At 44.1% G+C, this 17500-nt stretch overlaps 1 protein-coding gene across 2 annotated transcripts in view; it reads right to left on the bottom strand.

The window, feature by feature from the left end:
* The window catches only part of NBAS (NBAS subunit of NRZ tethering complex), a 682881-nt gene that overhangs the window by 481439 nt on the left and 183942 nt on the right, over positions 1-17500 (bottom strand). For both annotated transcript variants that reach the window (XM_075598387.1, XM_075598386.1), the window contains exons 23-24: positions 12639-12792; positions 1-43 (exon numbers count right to left, since the gene is read on the bottom strand). The exon at positions 1-43 is cut by the window's left edge and continues 143 nt beyond it. In XM_075598387.1, the coding sequence (XP_075454502.1) occupies positions 1-43; positions 12639-12792 (197 nt within the window). The remainder of the gene's footprint in view (positions 44-12638; positions 12793-17500) is intronic.

Below are 17500 nucleotides of genomic sequence, written 5' to 3' on the forward strand. Positions count from 1 at the left end.
TTCTCTCTTTCCCAAGGCGGACGAGGGATAGGGCACCATCCACCTACAGGAGAGAAGAGATGATATCTATAATGAAATAATACACCCCCCCCCCCCCCCACGCCTTATCATCCAGCTATTGCAAAAGTAAACTACGACTGCAAGGGAATTCAATTTAATTTATCTAGTGATTTGCCTATTCAGATAATCTCTTGTGTTTACCTTACTATAATTACACTATTGATGTTTGCTGGTGTAGATATGCAGAAAACTAGTATAAGTAGAGTACATGTGAAAGTAAGGGAAGGAAAATGCAGTGAAAGGAGAATATTGTTGTGCAAATGACTGAGCATTTTAATTTAATTTGAACAAAATGCATTGTAATGCACATATATTCTATATAATCACAATAAGGATCTTTCAATTAACAACATGCTAGACATTTGAATTTCCCACACAGAGCACCTCCTTGCATCGCTTACTGTCAGAGCCGTCGACAGGGAGGGGGAGCTGGGACGACTGTCCCGGGCCCAAATCCCACCTCTGATGGCTACCGGGCTAGAGCTGCAGCCTGGCCTTCACCCTAAGCCCCACTTCCTCATCCGCCTGGCGAGGCACCGGAGGCCTCCTCTCCCCCCTCACCCCAGATAAAATTATTGGAGGGAAGAAAGAGTGTGTGTATTGCGTGCAAGGCGGGGTGGGGGGGGGGAAGTCATTGAGTGAGAAAGGCGGGGGGGGGGGGGGGAAGTCATTGAGTGAGAAAGGCGGGTAGAGGGGGAGCAAGCGAGGGGGATCGAGACAGAGAGAGGGGGAGAAAGAGAGCGAGCAAGCGAGAGGGAGCGAGCGAGCAAGCGATAGGGGGCGAGCGAGCAAGCGATAGGGGGCGAGCGAGCAAGCGATAGGGGGCGAGCGAGAGAGAGGGGGAGTGAGCAAGAGAGGGGGAGCGAGCAAGTGAGCAAGAGAGAGGGGGAGCAACCAAGCAAAAGAGAGTGGGAGTGAGCGAGCAAGATGGAGAGGGGGTGGAAGAGGAAGTAAGGGGAGGGAGGGTGAGAGAGGGAGGGGAGAGAGAAAGAAATACATGAGGGCGATGGGGAGGATGATAAGGGGGAGTGTGATAAGGGGGAGTGTGATAAGGGGGAGTGTGAGACGTTGGAGAGAAATATAGGGGGTGAGAGTGGTGAGGTGGTTTGAAAAGGGTAACAACAGTAATCAGTAACTGCTGTAAATATTCTGTTCAATTTACCTGATTTCCTTTAAGGTCCCGGTTACAAATGAATGCCGAGAATAGTTTGTGTGGATGGTGTGCGACTCAAGTTGGTGTGGCGAGTTTTGTCCATTATTAAAGTAAAGTTTCATGATCAATGCTCAGGTGTGTTTCAAAAAAAAAAAAAAAAAAAAAAAAACAATATGGAAAATAGTACTTGTGGAAATACAGAAGTATGGTATGTGGTCAAAATCAAATTGAAACGAGGGCAAATAAGGTGTTACAGAGAGAGCAGAGAGAGTGGATAATTTTGTTCCAATACAGGGAAGATAAAAATGGATACAAAACATTCCAAGAGAGCAGTCACACAACTCGCATTATGAGAGAGGCAATCTGCCCAATGTAAAAAAATAAACATTCATAAGAGAGAACAGAAGAGTCTCTTTGGGGTTCTCTCAAACGCGATCAACAGCAATCAACAGCAATTTCAGATCAAAACCTACCTGTGTAATAATAATTAGTGAAGATGAAAGTCGTTTTTTTTTATAAATAGTTTTATATCAGAGATGGTAAATATGATAAAATAAATAGTTGTGCGCAATGTATATGTAGATCACAAGTCGTCAAAATCAGCTTACACCTTTCTTAAGACACCTGACAAATGCAGTGCCACACGCGTTTGGGAAGAACGTATGTAACTGTTAAAGCAGACAGGGCAAAATAAAAAAGTCAAATGTTTTAAATGTTTGTTTATTACTATGCCGCATTATTAAAATAAAAAACTAAGCTATATTCACTTTAATGCTGACGGGGGTAGAATTTTTTTTTTCTCTGAAATGCTTTGCAGGCCCCTCTGCACTATTGGGTTTAATACAGGGGTGGGCAACTTAAATCCTCAAGGGCCACCAAAAGGTCAGGTTTTCAGAATATTCCTGCTTCAGCACAGGTGGCTCAATCAGTGTCTCTTCAAAGTGTCTTCAAAGACTGAAGCAGGGGAGCGGGGGACGTATGACGTCACTGCGGATGCATGTTTGCTAGGAAAGCTCAGTGCACTCTGCTATTATAGAACACTATAACCCCGGATCGGCACCTTTTTGCGGACCACAGCAGCAGACGGGGGAAGCAGCGGAGATGCCCCTCAAGAAGGACGGGAAGCAAGAGACCCCGGAGCTTTCCCGTTTCAGCCGGGTACAGTCAGTGATGGCCGAAAGGAAAAAAAACAAAGATGGCGCCGATGCGAGCGCGCGGGAGCGAGCAGCGCCAGCCCCAGACCGTGAGACAGAGAGGCAGACTGCTGGCCCAGAGAGAGAGAGGCCCTAGAGAGACGAGCAACGCTGAGAAACTCAGCAAACCAGGATGCAGAAGGAAAAGACTCAGAGGTGAGAGCGGCTGCTGAGAGAGTCACTGCAGAGGGAGACACAGTGATTACAGTACAAAGCAGGATCATCTTCAGTCTGTGCTTACAGAAATGCAAGAGTGTTTTCAGTGACCTCTGGACAGAGCGGTAACAGAATTTAAGGCAGAAGTTTCTTCACTGCCTAAGAGAACCACGGAGCTGGAAAACAAAATGGATGTTGCCTTACAAAACCAGGTAAATACTGACGATGAGGTCCTGCATCTTAGTGACGAGATAAGATCACAATCTATCCAAAACGCTTCTGCCAGAATCACTCTACTCTTTCCCAAATCTGTCTCAGCGTCTCCCCTGCTGAAATACCTCCCCTGGCTTCCTATCAAATCCCGCACTCACTTTTCCTCCTCACTTCTAAAGCTTTACACTCTTCTGCCCCTCCTTATATCTCAGCCCTAATGTCTCTCTATGCACCATCCAGACTCTTGCCTTCTGCTCAAGGATGTCTTCTCTCTACCCCCTTTGTATCTAAAGCCCTATGCCACCTTAAGCCTTTCTCACTGACTGCCCCACACCTCTGGAACGCCCTTCCCCTCAATACCCGACTAGCACCCTCTCTATCACCTTTAAGAACCACCTTAAGACCCACTTGCTTAAAGAAGCATACGAGTAGCACTGTGGCTAATACTATACACGATACATAAAGCTTGGCCCCCTGCAGACGCACTTACCAGAAAGCCCTCCTACTGTCTCTGTACGTTATTCCTACCTACCAATGAGATTGTAAGCTCTTCGGAGCAGGGACTCCGTTTCCGAAACGTTACTTTTATGTCTGAAGGACTCATTCCCATGATTTGTTATTTGTATTATTTTTATTTATGATTGTCACGTGTATTACTACTGTGAACCGCTATGTACATTAATGCCACTATATAAATAAAGACACACATACATACGAGCTATGTCAGATGGTATGGATGATTTTGAGAACAGGGAAAAAAGGCAGAATCTACGAATCCACCATATCCCTGAGTCAGTGTCTGGGGAAGCCTTGCAGCCATACTGTACCTTTAAAGGCTCTTTTTGTCAATTGGTCCCCAACTACAAGACAACGAACTTATGATGGACAGAGCTCACAGAGCGTTGGGACCGATATTTGACGATCATAAAAGAAGCAGAGACGTGGTTCTAAGGCTCCATCAATATGCGACCAAGGAAGAGATTATAAAGGTTTGCCGAAATAGAGGCTCAATTGAATTTGAAAATGACGATCCAGATTTTCCAGGATCTGTCCCAGCTGACAATAGGTCGACGAAGAGGACTGCGGCCAGTGACAGCGATACTTCAAGAAAAGGGGGATTCGGTATCGTTGGCCTTCCTGTTCCGTCTTATAGTTAATCACGAGGGCGAACAGATCTCGCTTCGCTATCCTGAGGAATCTGCTCTTTTCCCATCATCTTTAAATCTGGCCCCCAAGAATAGATCGGATCGGCAACGAAGATCTCGCGGTGAGAACGCAGAGGATAAACGATCGATCGAGGGGGTGATGGTCCTGAGATGTGTAAAGACCGTCTGTGTTTTTGGAGGGGTTCCCCTAAGTTGGGGTTCACGGCGGAATCCCTTGCCGATGGGTCGGCACCATGCGACGGCCAAAAGAAATCTATATTGGAACTGTAGCTTTGTTTCTCTTTTTCTACTTTCTCCCGGTTTCCTTTCATGGTTTTTATATTTTATTATAGGGACAGTTTTATCTGTGATCTTTAGTCTACTGCCCACTGCCTGAGTGCTGGTCTGTTGCAGATGATATGGGGATGCAGCTGGTAATAAGCGGATTGGGGGCTCGGGTGGTGGGGGGCGAGTAGGCCTCGGTCCAAAGACTATGGAGTTTTTGGTGGGTTGGGCACCACACTGATTCCCAGGTTACAGACAAAGAACGATAAGCTTTATTGAAGGACAAGAGCAATTCCTACCCGAAATTAATCAGATTGTCTACACCAATAGTCTTACAGATGCAGCGGCCGTTATTCGAACAAATCACAGCGCCGTTTTCATGTGCGTTGCTGTATTCCACACGGCATTAACGCTGCCAATCGCCCCAGGCACACGTATTTATCGCGGTTGCTTTGTTTGAATTTCATGGATTGTGTGTAATTAAATGCAATGAAATAAATGAATTGTAATGTGTACAGTACTGTGCTACTGTGTCAATTTAAGGTGTTTAAAAGCCAGAACACTAAAAATGCAATTTTCTGCACTCGCGTCTAAAGGCGGTACAGTTGGAAGAAATTGCACTCTATCACATGGATTTCCGAGGTATACACCGCGTGAAGTGTTTCAATAACGGTCGCTGCATCTGTACCATAGTAGGAAAAGGTATATATGTTTATGTGTTCCACAATGGGTAGGAACTGTTGTATTTGTTAAGCTTCTATATTCTGACCAAGCTATGGTGCATTTGCAATCAGGTCGTCGAGAGTAGAAGGGGGTGGGGTGTTTGGAGTAGGGCCATATGCCCGCCAGGCCAGTCCATGTAGGTTCTGGCCGCAAAATTGGGATGAGTGGCTGGTTACACTCATCTAACTTTATAATTTAGTTTTCGTTTTTGTTGTTGTTGGTGTTGGTTTTGTTCTTTCCCAAGTTCCCAAATTAGGAAAGTTCCTTCACTTTTCTTCTTTTCCCCATTTGTTCACCACAACCATTAAGGTTTTTCAAGCACAACTTTCACATCAGAGAGAGAGAGATATGACACGGGGAATGGCTAGTCAAGTGCCGCTGAAATTAGTGACCCAGAATGTTAAGGGGCTGAAGTAGATACTGTTTTTCTGCAAGAGACGCACTTCGACACAGAGGAACCCCTAAACACTTTTAGCGGGATATACCCTGTAGCATTTTATTCGTCTTTTACTTGTAAGAAATGGGGCGTTGCGATTTTGATAAAACAGGACATCCCGTTCCAGACATTGGAGGTTAAGAGAGACCAAGGAGGGAGGTCACTTGTGGTCCATGGTCTTCTCTCCGGCTTACATATTACACTATTGAATATATACGTGCCTAACGAGGGACAAATTGATTTTCTAAGGGAAACATGGGAGTCTATGGGGGATAACCGAGAACAGTTACTTATTTTGGGAGGCGATTTTAATATGGTTCCAGACCCGGATGTGGATAAGTCCACATATGCAGGGCATGCACACTCTGCAAGGACATACAGTGTAGCAAAGACATTTAGATTTCTAATCGAAGTATTTGGTCTGTTGGATGCCTGGCGTTGCTCACATAAAGGGCAGAGAGACTATTCCTTTTGCTTGCCCCCACACGATTCGTACTTCAGAATTGATAATATATTTGTAACCCCAAATAATTCTGAAAGTATTGGTTCACTCAGATATAGGGCCCCTGACGTGGTAGGACCACGCTCCGGTGGCAATCATGTTTGACCCACCATTTGCTAAGACTCATTCATTTCATTGTAGGATGAACGATTCATTACTAAATTACCCAGAGATTAGTACATAAATTGTAGACTCACTAAAAAAAATTCTTTTTGGACCAATAATGGGTCTGTAGAATCAACAGCAATGTTATGGGAGGCACATAAGGCCACGATTAGAGGACAGCTCATTTCAATAGCATCATACAGAAAGAGAATAAAAATGGAAAAACAAGGATATTTAACGAAAAAAATTATAAAGTTGGAAAGCTCACATAAAAAAAAACCCCTAGAGGAAAATTTATAAAAAAAAATCGTCAGGCAAGGGAGGAACTCAAGATGTTACAATTGGAGGATGTAGAGAAGGCAGACTTATTATGACGAGGGAGATAAGGTGGATCGCTTATTGGTAAACAAAGTTAGAGGAATCAGGTCGAGGGCCTCTGTTCCTGCTATTAGGACAAAAGGTGGTGGAGTGACCTACAACCCCTTAAGGATTGCAGAGGAATTTGCTACATTTTATACAGAACTTTATGATCTACTGTAGATAACATACAGTGGCGGACAACTTTAATCTAAAGCGGCTGCCTCCGCGGTTTAAAAATAGCCACGGCGCGTGGGTATCTTCGGCTCTTTTCGGCTGGTTTTCCCGCGCCTTGGGCACTTTCAATAATAAGCGCCATTAGCGCTTATCTATGTAAGCGGCCGCCGCGCGGGAAACTCTGATTCAAATCAGAGCAAAGCCCCGCGGTTGGCCCACATTTAACCCGGGAAACTTTAGAATAAAGCTGGCCGGGACAGTAACCCCGAATGCTAAAATCCCGGATTTGGCCCAGATTGAGTATTATTTGAGAGATTGTACCCTCCCAAAATGGATGGAGGAAGATCATAATATTTTGACCGCAAAAATAACTCAGGTAGAGATGGGGAGGACGATCAGCTGTTTGAAACCATTAAAGGCACCGGGCCCAGGTGGTTTTTCAAATTTGTACAACAAAAAATGTATAGGAATTCTAGGGACTTATCTATTGGATGTATTTCATAATTTTCTCAGCGGAAAACAAATCCCCCCACAGATGGTGAAGGCCAATATAATGGCGATCCCTAAAGAGGGAAAGGACCCTTTATGTTGTGGTAGCTACAGGCCAATCTCACTGCTTAATACGGATCTGAAAATTTATAGTGAAATTTTGGCCGACAGGTTGAATCCAATACTTCCTAGACTAATTCACTATGATCAGGTGGGAAATGGGAGCGAATGCCAGGCGTCGAATAATACAAGAAGAATTAATAACGTTATTGACCAGACACACAGGTCTGAACTGAAAGCTATGTTGCTGAGCCTAGATGCGGAGAAGGCGTTTGATAGGATAAGGTGGGACATTCTGGATAAAGAGGCATTTGGATTTTCCGTGACTTTTTTACAAGGGGTTCGTGCCCTCTATCAGTCACCGACTGCCTCCCTGAAGATTCCAGGTGGGGAGGGAATCTGATAACAATCAAGAATAGGACTAGGCAGGGGTGCCCTTTTTCTCCCCTTCTTTTCGCTCTGACAATCAAACCCCTCGCGGCCACTATCAGAGCTTCCCCAATCATACAAGGGATTAAAATAAAAAAGATGAGTGCTATAAAATATCGCTGTTTGCACATGATATTCTTACTATATCTAACCCATTAACATCTCTTAAGAATCTGCAATCCACCCTTCAGGGGTTTGGTGAGCTGCCTGGGTACAAAGTCAACCTGGGAAAATCGGAAGCTCTAAATTAGATGCTAAATGAAAAGGAGGTCAAGGTGCTTAAATGGCACTGACTATAAATGGAAAAGACCCATTTGAAATATCTGGGGATTTACCTTACCAGAAACTATAACTTATTATATAAATACAATTACCCTGACCTTTTCTCAAAGATAAAAAAAATCAACAAGCCTGGGATTCTCATTTTATTTCCTTGATAGGACGTATAACTGCAGTCAAGATGAATATCCTCCCTAGACTTCTGTATTATTTTCAGACATTACCAATATCTGTTCCGCATTCAAATATAAAAGAAATTCAGAATCGAATTATGCAGTTTATTTGGAAACACAAACAACCGAGAATAGCCAGGTCAATTATGTTGGACGCCAAGGAAGGAGGGGGTATGGCAGTTCCAAATATTCCAAAATATTATATAGCCTCTGTGACATAGTCCAAAGATGTTAGGCAGCTTTCTGCCCCATTTTAGAGCAGAAAGTGCAGGAATAGTTACAAATGATCCGTTCCACAGCTTCCCATTAACTCAGGCAGCTGGATGGAAAATCCAGACCACAGATTACCATGGCTCTAGTTCTCCCTCACCTGCTCTTCTAATCACATGCACAGGTATTTAGAGCAGAGAGGTTTTGCATTTCTCTCTCTCTCTCCTTGGAGCCTGGGGGCTGGGGGTGTCGCTGCTCCCCTGCATCCAGTATCGGGGTTGACGGCCCCTCCACGTATCACAGTACCAGAGGATTTGCCTGGACTCCACGAACAGATAAGACAAAACAAATGGTTACTGCTGTTGCTAAAAGACTGTACTGTATCTTGTGACCCTAAATGAGAGAGCATTGTTTTAAGCTGGGGAACCAGTTTAGTTGGCCAGCAGCTGTTAGAGAGACTGATTCTGATGTGTAGTTAGATCCCTGAAAGGGATAGGATTTTGCTTATATGATTTTGGTTTTATTTCTTGAAATAACAGTGTGGGAAATATGGTAACACTGAAATATGTGAACTGCTGAATGAAAGTATCTGAGTACCTCTAACCTTCACATGTTAAAGCTGCAGTACCTTACTTGGATGAAAATAAAGCAGGCAGAAGCCTGAGTTAAGCAGCATAATACTTTGCATGATCCTGTTTGTTGTATAATTAACCCTAGAAGACTGTGTCGGAAAGAACCCAGACAGACGTCAGCACTACAAAATAGGGGCGTTTGTCACACCTCCCATATGAAACAAATGGTTTATTGGTATTCTCCAAGAGGAGTCTATGCCTGTATAGATCTGGAGCGCTCACTTAAAACCCAGGTTGGGCTGTCTTTATTATGGTCAGGCTCTGGGAGACAGCCTGAGCAGGCAGTAATTGGATTTACTTTGAAAATTTGGCAATGATAAAAAAAGAAGTATAAGGTCATTTCGACCCCTTCTAGGCTTGCGCCCCTGTTCGGCAATCCAGGGTTTACCCCAAGTTTTCAGGGTCAAGGCTTTGAAATTTGGAAACAGAGAGGAATTCTAGAAGTGGGAGATTTGCTAGAAAAAGACAAGCTAATGTTGTTTGAGGAACTGATGAGAAAGTATGGTCTACCCCAAATTGAGCTGTTTAGGTATATACTGTACAGGATCGATACTTAGATTGTCAGTGCTTTTATGATGAGGAATTTCCTAGATATACACGATTTGAAGATTTATGTAAAACAAAAAAATATCAAAGAGGTCTGATATCTTTGTACCAGGGTCTAACATCAAAAAAGGTTACCCCCGCCCATAAATATATGGACCAATGGGCTCTGGATTTCAAGACTGAAATAACGAGAGGGTTGGAAATATATATGGGAGAATGCGGGTAAAACCTCTATATGTACGGTAACAAAAGAGAATATATATAAAATGTTGCTACATTGGTATTACACCCCCAAAAGATTAAAGCAGATGTTCCCGGGAACTTCTGATAGATGTTGGAGGGGATGTGGACAGATATGATAGGAGATTTGGCACATATCTGGTGGTATTGTCCAGTAATGCAGACATACTAGAGGGCAGTTCTGAAACTAATAAAAGATGTGACGGACATCAAGATTACACTAGATCAGATTCTAATTATTCTGTCAAAACCTATGGAAGATGTGAATCACCATACACTAAAACTGATTCTGCATATTCTTTTTTTTTTTTTAAACATTTTTATTAGGAAACAGGCAAGTTTACAGGCAAATTTCACATCACAGTATCCTAATACACTTTGATTTTCAAATTTTCCATACTGGAGGGGGGGGGGGGGGAGTGTACCGCCAAGAGATGCGCGACCTCTGGGTCACCGGGTGACCAGGGGAGCGAGAGGTCTGAAAAAGAGAGGGGGGGGGGATAAGAGGGGAGGGAAGGGTGGGTATGGGGATGGGGGGAGGGGGGGGGCGTCCTTCAGGGTGTGGCCTGGGTGGTCATAGTTTCTCCTATCGGGTTCTCTCGGGAGTCAGTGAGTCTCCCAGGGTTCCCAGATTTTGTAATGACTTGTAGTCTTGCGTTTGAGAAACGCCGTCAGACGTTCCATAAGCATTACGTCATCTATTCTTCTCTTAACCGCCTGGATAGAGGGGGGAAAGATCTTTTTCCAAGAGAATGCCACAGAGCACCTAGCCGCGGTAAGGATGGAGGAGATTCATTTTCCTACTGGGCGGTCAATTTCCTCAATTGGCCTGCCCAGGAGGAAGGTCAGTGGATCTGGGGCTAATGTGAGGCTAGTTACCTCTCGGATTAAAGTTTGGATAGAAAGCCAAAATTTTTGGATTTTTGGGCATGACCACCAAATGTGGGCCATGTCTCCTCTCTGTCCACAGTCTCTCCAACATAGATCTGAGGCCAGGGGGTAGATTTGCTTCAATCTAACTGGGGTAAGATACCAGTGGAACATGATTTTGTAGATATTCTCTTTTGTTGTGGTACAGATGGAAGTTCCTGAAGCAGCGTCCCATATATCCTCCCAGTCTTCTCTATCTATGTCTATACTCCGCCGCCCACTTGGACATGTAGTCGTGAGTGGAGGGGCCTGCTGTTCTCTCCATCCCAGCGTATATATTAGAGATCAAAGCCGTTTGATGTGTACTAGTTCGGCAGAGTCTCTCAAAGTTGGTGAGGGCAGGATACTCAAATTTTGGGGACAGTTTTTGAAGAAAATGTCTAATTTGGAGATACTTAAATGGGCTCAATTCTGGGGCTTCGTATTTTGTTCGTAATTCTTGGAAGTTCAGCAGCCTTTCATCGCTCAGTAGGTCGGCGACCACCCTGATCCCTTTCAGGCGGAAATAGTCGAACTGCTTTGGTTCACATCCTGGGGGGAAGTGGGGGTTGTTGTGGATCGGAGTAAGCAGCGAGCCTGGGGTAGTTAGTTTAAACTTTGATCTGCATTTCCGCCAGACTTCCCAGGTGTGTTTGGTGGGACCAAGGTCGAACCTACGGGGTGATTTATCCCCCTTGTCTATGCACCAAAGGAGGGCCTGCAGAGAAGGCGTTTTAACGTAGTGGGATTCAATATCTCGCCAGCAATAGAGACCCGGATCTGCGTTCCACACTACGGCCTGCCTCAACTGGGCCGCTAAATAGTACTTTGTAATATCTGGGACACCCATCCCCCCTCTTCCTCTTGACGTCAGAAGGACCGATCTGGCCACCCTGGGCCTTTTGCCCTTCCAGATGAATTTGAACATTTTATTCTGGATGTTCTTAAGTTCAGGGCTGGGAACATGGATCAGGAGTGTCTGGAAATAGTATAGCAATCTGGGGAGTATATTCATTTTTACCGAGATCATCCTTCCGATCCATGAGATCTGGTAGTCTTCCCATTTGTCCAGATCTTTTTTGATTTTCACGAATAGGGCCGGGTAATTATATTTATACAATGATTGGTAGTTGCCTGATACATTCACTCCCAGATATTTAATGTATGAGGAACTCCATCTATAGTTAAAGTTCAGTTTCAGTAAATTAACTTCCGATTCTGGCACATTTAAGTGTAGGGCTTCTGATTTGTCGTTATTAATTTTGTAGTCCGAGATTTTGCCGAACTCCACCAATTCTTTATGTAGGTTGGGAAGTGATGTTTGAGGGTGGATTAGGGACAGTATTATATCATCGGCAATATTCTAACGACAACTAGTTGCGCTGTGGCAGCGGCATGGAAAAACACACTCCCGCCCTCTAGAAGAAAGGTTATTAGAAGTGTAAATGGTGTCCAATTAATGGAGAAACTTAGCTCATTTATAAATCATACCACTAGGAAGTATGATAGGGTCTGGGATGTTGGATAGAGGTGCGGTCAAAGATGGAGAGAATGTATGGGAGTGCTGAGTGTAAAATATGGTGTTTATCAAATGTTGTATGACATGTAATGTGACCATTGTTTGTAAGAAATTATAAAATTGTTGTTCTCCTCCCCCCCCTCCCTTTTTCTTTTGGTATCCTTTCCTTTCCCATTTATGTTTGAAAATGTAATAAAAATATAAGTATAAAAAAAAAAAAAGACTGAAGCAGGGATATCTTGAAAATTTGCTGGTGGCCCTAGAACAGGCATGCGCGCCCCCTGTTTTGCATGGCGGTTACGGTGGCCACGCGCTGTCCCCAAAGGCATTTAAATGAAAAGCTAGGGGACAGCACAAGACCTCTGTAGCTTCTCCTACCTTGTCGTCGGCGATGCTTCACCATGGTAACCCAGCGGAAAACGACGCTGCGGGGTCCTGTGACGCGATGAGAATCTTTTTCTATTAAGCCATGAATGGGCAGCCCCAGTCCTCCAGGGCAGGGGTGTGCAAACTTTCCCCCCTGCACCCCCCTACCCATGAGGACGGGGGCTGCCCATTCCTGGTTTAATAGAAAACGGTTCTCGTCTTTGTATAGCAGAGGATAAAGACTTGGTGATAAGATAAAACAAAAATCGGTAAATTCTTACTTGTCTGGCATAGTTCTCAATCTCCTCTGCTCTGCTCCAATACCAGTTTTTCACTGTGTCGATCGACAGAAAATCGGTTCTGTACGCTAATAACTCGGGCTGTTCCTCATATAAAAATTCTGCTACGTGTGATGAACTTGGCTCTACCATTATCCTGAAAAACAACAGGCGATAAGAGAGTATTGAAAATTTTCAGAATGAATTGCTGCCTATTATAGTGTAGATTAAAACCACAATCTGTGTCATTTATTTAAGTGTCAAATCCCACTGTTTCAAACGTCTACAAAAAAGTGCCTGTCAGTTCCTACCAAACAATGGCCAGTGGGCCCACAGTCACATACTGCACCGACACACTTTATTCGAGCAAATACCCAGTATGTACCTGGCAGATACCTGGAATGCGCCGCTCCTCACCTCTGACAAGCCCCGTTGCGTTTGCCTTCCCAGCCTGGGTTCATGCCTGGCTGACGGGCGGCTGATCTGTTAAATGATAATGATTAGGATTTAATAGGCTGCAATGCTTCGCGTGTCTACCAGATGGCATAAATTCATGAATTGTAATGCAGTATATATATATATATACTGTGCAGTATTGCAGCCAGCGGGAATAAAATGCTTCAATCCCTGCCTGGAAAATACCTCAATGCACTCGGGCAGAAAACAGTCACAAACCTCAATACACCCGGGTATACCCGAATTCGTGGGACTAGCCGAGCTCGAATAAAGTGTGTCGCCAGTGTAACAAAGGAAGAGCTGGGATTCCTCGGTAAACAGTATTTCACCTGAATATACCCTGCTACTACTGCACATTGATGCCCTGACATCCAAAACCTATGCCAAACTATGTGTACTTTACAGGAACAAATCCTCCCTAAGTCTGCTGGTCAGAAAGCGTATTGCACAGCAGATGCTAATGCCAATTATCGACTATGGAGACATACTATATGGCTGGGCACCCCAAACCCACCTTGGCAAACTTGACACCCTCTACAATTCAATTTGTCGTTTCGTTCTCTAATGCAACTACAACACACATCACTGCGAAATGCTCAAAGAACTAGATTTGTCATCACTCGAGTCTAGGCGCAAAGTTCACCTTTCCTGTCTTGCCTTCAAATACTTTCTGGGTAAGCTACCTAGCTACCTGAACAAGCTCCTCACCCCTACCACATGCAGCACCTATCACCTGAGATCAGACTCCAAAAGACTGTTCATGGTCCCAAGGCTCAACAAAGTATCCGGCCGCTCCTCCTTCTCTTACCGTGCACCACAAAACTGGAACAACCTACCGGAGACTCTCGCATCCACCACCAGTTTAAGTTCTTTCAAAACTAAGGCTGTCTCACATTTTAATCTGGTCTGTAACTGTTACATAAGCCTATAATACACATCTTCTCTAACTGTGCATGCAATGTATTGTATATAATGTATACCCTGTTCATTTATGTAACTGTATTTGTAACCATGTATTATTTGTCATATTAACTATGTCCAGGACATACCTGAAAACGAGAGGTAACTCTCAATGTATTACTTCCTGGTAAAACATTTTATAAATAAATAAATAATAAAACTACTGTGCCAGGGGTGGCCAACTCCAGTTCTCAAGAGCCGCCAACAGGTCACGTTTTAAGGATATCCCTGCTTCAGCACAGGTGGCTGTGCTGAAGCAGGGATATACTTAAAACTTGACATATTGGTGGCCCTTGAAGACTGGAGTAGGCCACTCCTGTACTATGCACTTATGTCGAAGGATTTCCAAAACACCCTCCGTTCTACTGTGCAATGCATTTCAAGTACAAGACAATACATACAGGAAAATACATTCATTTGTTTTTCATTGGAAATCTCCCCAGACAATGGCCTGTAACAATAACATTTAAAACACAGAGAAGATTTGAGACAGCACATCCTAGTCTGGATCAAAGATTGAAACCTAAAATTGTACATGAATCCCTTCTTTGCTCGAGTGGCCGCACACCGCTACACTCAATCCAAACGGGTTAATATTGAGCTGCAATTTCAAAAATCAGAAAGGAAATAACACTGCAGTGCTTACACATGAAGCTTCTGGTATAAAATGTACACTATGATGAATCCCATAAGTCAAGCTAAGGCTCTAATTTAAGGTGCTTTGCCCTTGCAGTGCATGTTCTTTTGTCCTTGTAGGAAGCTACGGTGATGATAATTCTTATTCCAGGAGTGTTGCTTGATATTATCCACGTAGAAAGAACACAAGGCTGCCGGCCAAGTCCTCAAGGCCGTGTATGCATTAATGATTACAAAACACAGTATGGATTTTTAGTAGCTGCATTGTTCCTGAAGAAAATAGGATTCATTGCAGGTTGCAATACCTTGTATAGAATCAGGAGAAAACAGATATATATTTTTTTTGTATTGAACCAGGAAAAAACATACATATTGTGGCGGTGCCTAATACACTTTATAGCAAATGGGAAATAAAAATACAATCAAATGGGGGATTCTTTTTTTTTTTTAAAACTAAGATTTTGGGCCGCAAAAATATTAATGTCATTCCTATGACTACATGAAAAAACATAGGGCACAATATGCGTTATATTTTCTGTGGCAGTTTTAACCTAAAAAGAACAGATTTACACTGTTTAAACTGTACTAGTTGTTCTAAGGCTGCATCTGCAGAGTTATATTGGTGATGCATGCTGCACTTCATTTCCTTAAGCATCTTTGCCCACTAATAGAGCTGGAAACTCTGTTGGGTTAAATCGACTGCGATAGGAAGTCCCCGTTGACCATTAAGGCAACAACTCGGGTTTTTAATTTACCTCTCTCTGCTGTAAAGGGAAGAGCTCGACAATGCTGCATGTCTTATGCCCCATTCACGGCACTTATAATGGAGAGCTGCTGGAAATACATTTTGTGTTTCTGGAACAGCTGATCTGAAATGAGTTGGCCTTACTAGAGAAGTTTATGTCTTTGCAGCAGCCTTCATCACCATAGTGTACCTCATGCTCTTCCCCATCCTAGTTAGGTCTCTTTTGTTACTAAGCAGTGTTTTGAGCTGCGTGCTCTGAATCGGATAATAGTGACCTTGTCTTCCGTTCGGCCAGGGTCAGAGGTTCTGTAGCTTGGCAAAGGGAAGGGGTAAGAGGAGAAGGAAGGGTAAGGTGCAAAAGCAGTGACAGCCAATGAGACTGCTCAGACGGGTCTTCAGCAGAGACAGCCAATGAGACTGCTCAGACGGGTCTTCAGCAGTGACAGCCAATGAGACTGCTCAGACGGGTCTTCAACAGTGACAGCCAATGAGACTGCTCAGACGGGTCTTCAGCAGTGACAGCCAATGAGACTGCTCAGACGGGTCTTCAGCAGCGACAGCCAATGAGACTGCTCAGACGGGTATTCAGCAATGACAGACAATGATTAATATAATAGATCTGGTGCTCAAACAACCAATTGTCCCATGTAGTTGATAAACAATCAATGATACTTGAAAAATTCCTCCTTTTTAAATCTTGAAATCCAATACAGAGAACACGGAGAATGGTGCCTAGTGTCCCCGTGGGTTAGACACACAAAACCTGGCTAACACATTAATAAATCTCCTTATTTACGCACAATATGGCATATACGCAGAATAAGACAATGGGAAAAGAGTAACTCACTTTAGAGTCCTGTTGATTACTGAAGGAGGTCCTAGGATGTGCATCCGCTGTAGGAAAGTAGCAGGAACAAGAATAGAAAAACCAGAGCACTATCCAATGAAACAAAGATCCAGAGGGGGCTAGCCCAATGAGACCGCTGGTACGGGGCTTTAGCAGTGACAGGTAATGAGGCTGCTGGTACGGGGCATTAGAAGTGACAGGTAGAGGCAGGTGGGGCAGGACATCACCAAAGACAGCCAATGAGACTGTTGGAGCAAGGCTCAACAACGAAGACCAAAATTTCTCTTAAAACAATATAAATTGGGCCTTTGACTGCTATCCCCTAAACCAGGGGTGCGCAAACGTATTTTCATGCGCCCCCCTGTCTCCTCTCCCTCTGGCTCGCGCCCCCTCCTCCCGCAAGGCCTCGGCGTCAAATGCCATAGCTATGTGATGTCACATGGCCCCGCGGTTTCAAACCTCGACAGCCCACTATTACAGCTATTAGGCAACAGGATCTTACGGTTATTAAACATCAGCAACTTGATCCACCCTTTCACTTAAACCCATCCAGGATTATTTTAAATGTGTGTGTTATGTCCGATTTTTCTGTGCATATTTATGTAGCCCTGTTTCCCCCACCCCTAAGTGAGATCGGAGGGGTGGCTGTAAATAGCTACTGGTGCTGCCCTTTTACCTGTTTGGCTCGCAGGAGCCTAAGCCTCCGCCTCTGGGAGCCTGGGGTGAATTACTCTTACCACTTACTAATATTTGGTGCAGCGCCTCCACCTGTGTGGGATCCCAGCAGAGTGGGAGCAGCCCCTCACAGGACACTCTTACAATGAACACATACACAGAATAAAATAGAAAAAGGGCTTTATTGGAACATCTCTCTTAACACTCTATCAACTCTATGACTCTATAATATCTTATCACTCTACCCACTACAGACACAACTACCCACACACCTCGCAGGGCTGTAACCCCACACCCAGTGTCCATGAGAGTTCCAATCCCACAATACCCCAAGTGTATAACTGCACGGTCCACTAAGATGAAAATGTTATAGTTGGTGCACTTGTAGGATTATACCTGCCAGGTGTGTCCACACCCTGGATGATGAGACTTGAAAAAGGATCCGCTGATCCCGTGATTAATTCGCTTCCGCGTGGGGTAGTGTCCAGCCAGACGATCCCACCATGAAGACAGTCTCTTTCCTGAAGATGTCTGGTCCCAGACCAA

Source organism: Ascaphus truei, chromosome 4 (genome assembly GCF_040206685.1).
Source record: "Ascaphus truei isolate aAscTru1 chromosome 4, aAscTru1.hap1, whole genome shotgun sequence".
Classification (NCBI taxonomy): domain Eukaryota; kingdom Metazoa; phylum Chordata; class Amphibia; order Anura; family Ascaphidae; genus Ascaphus; species Ascaphus truei.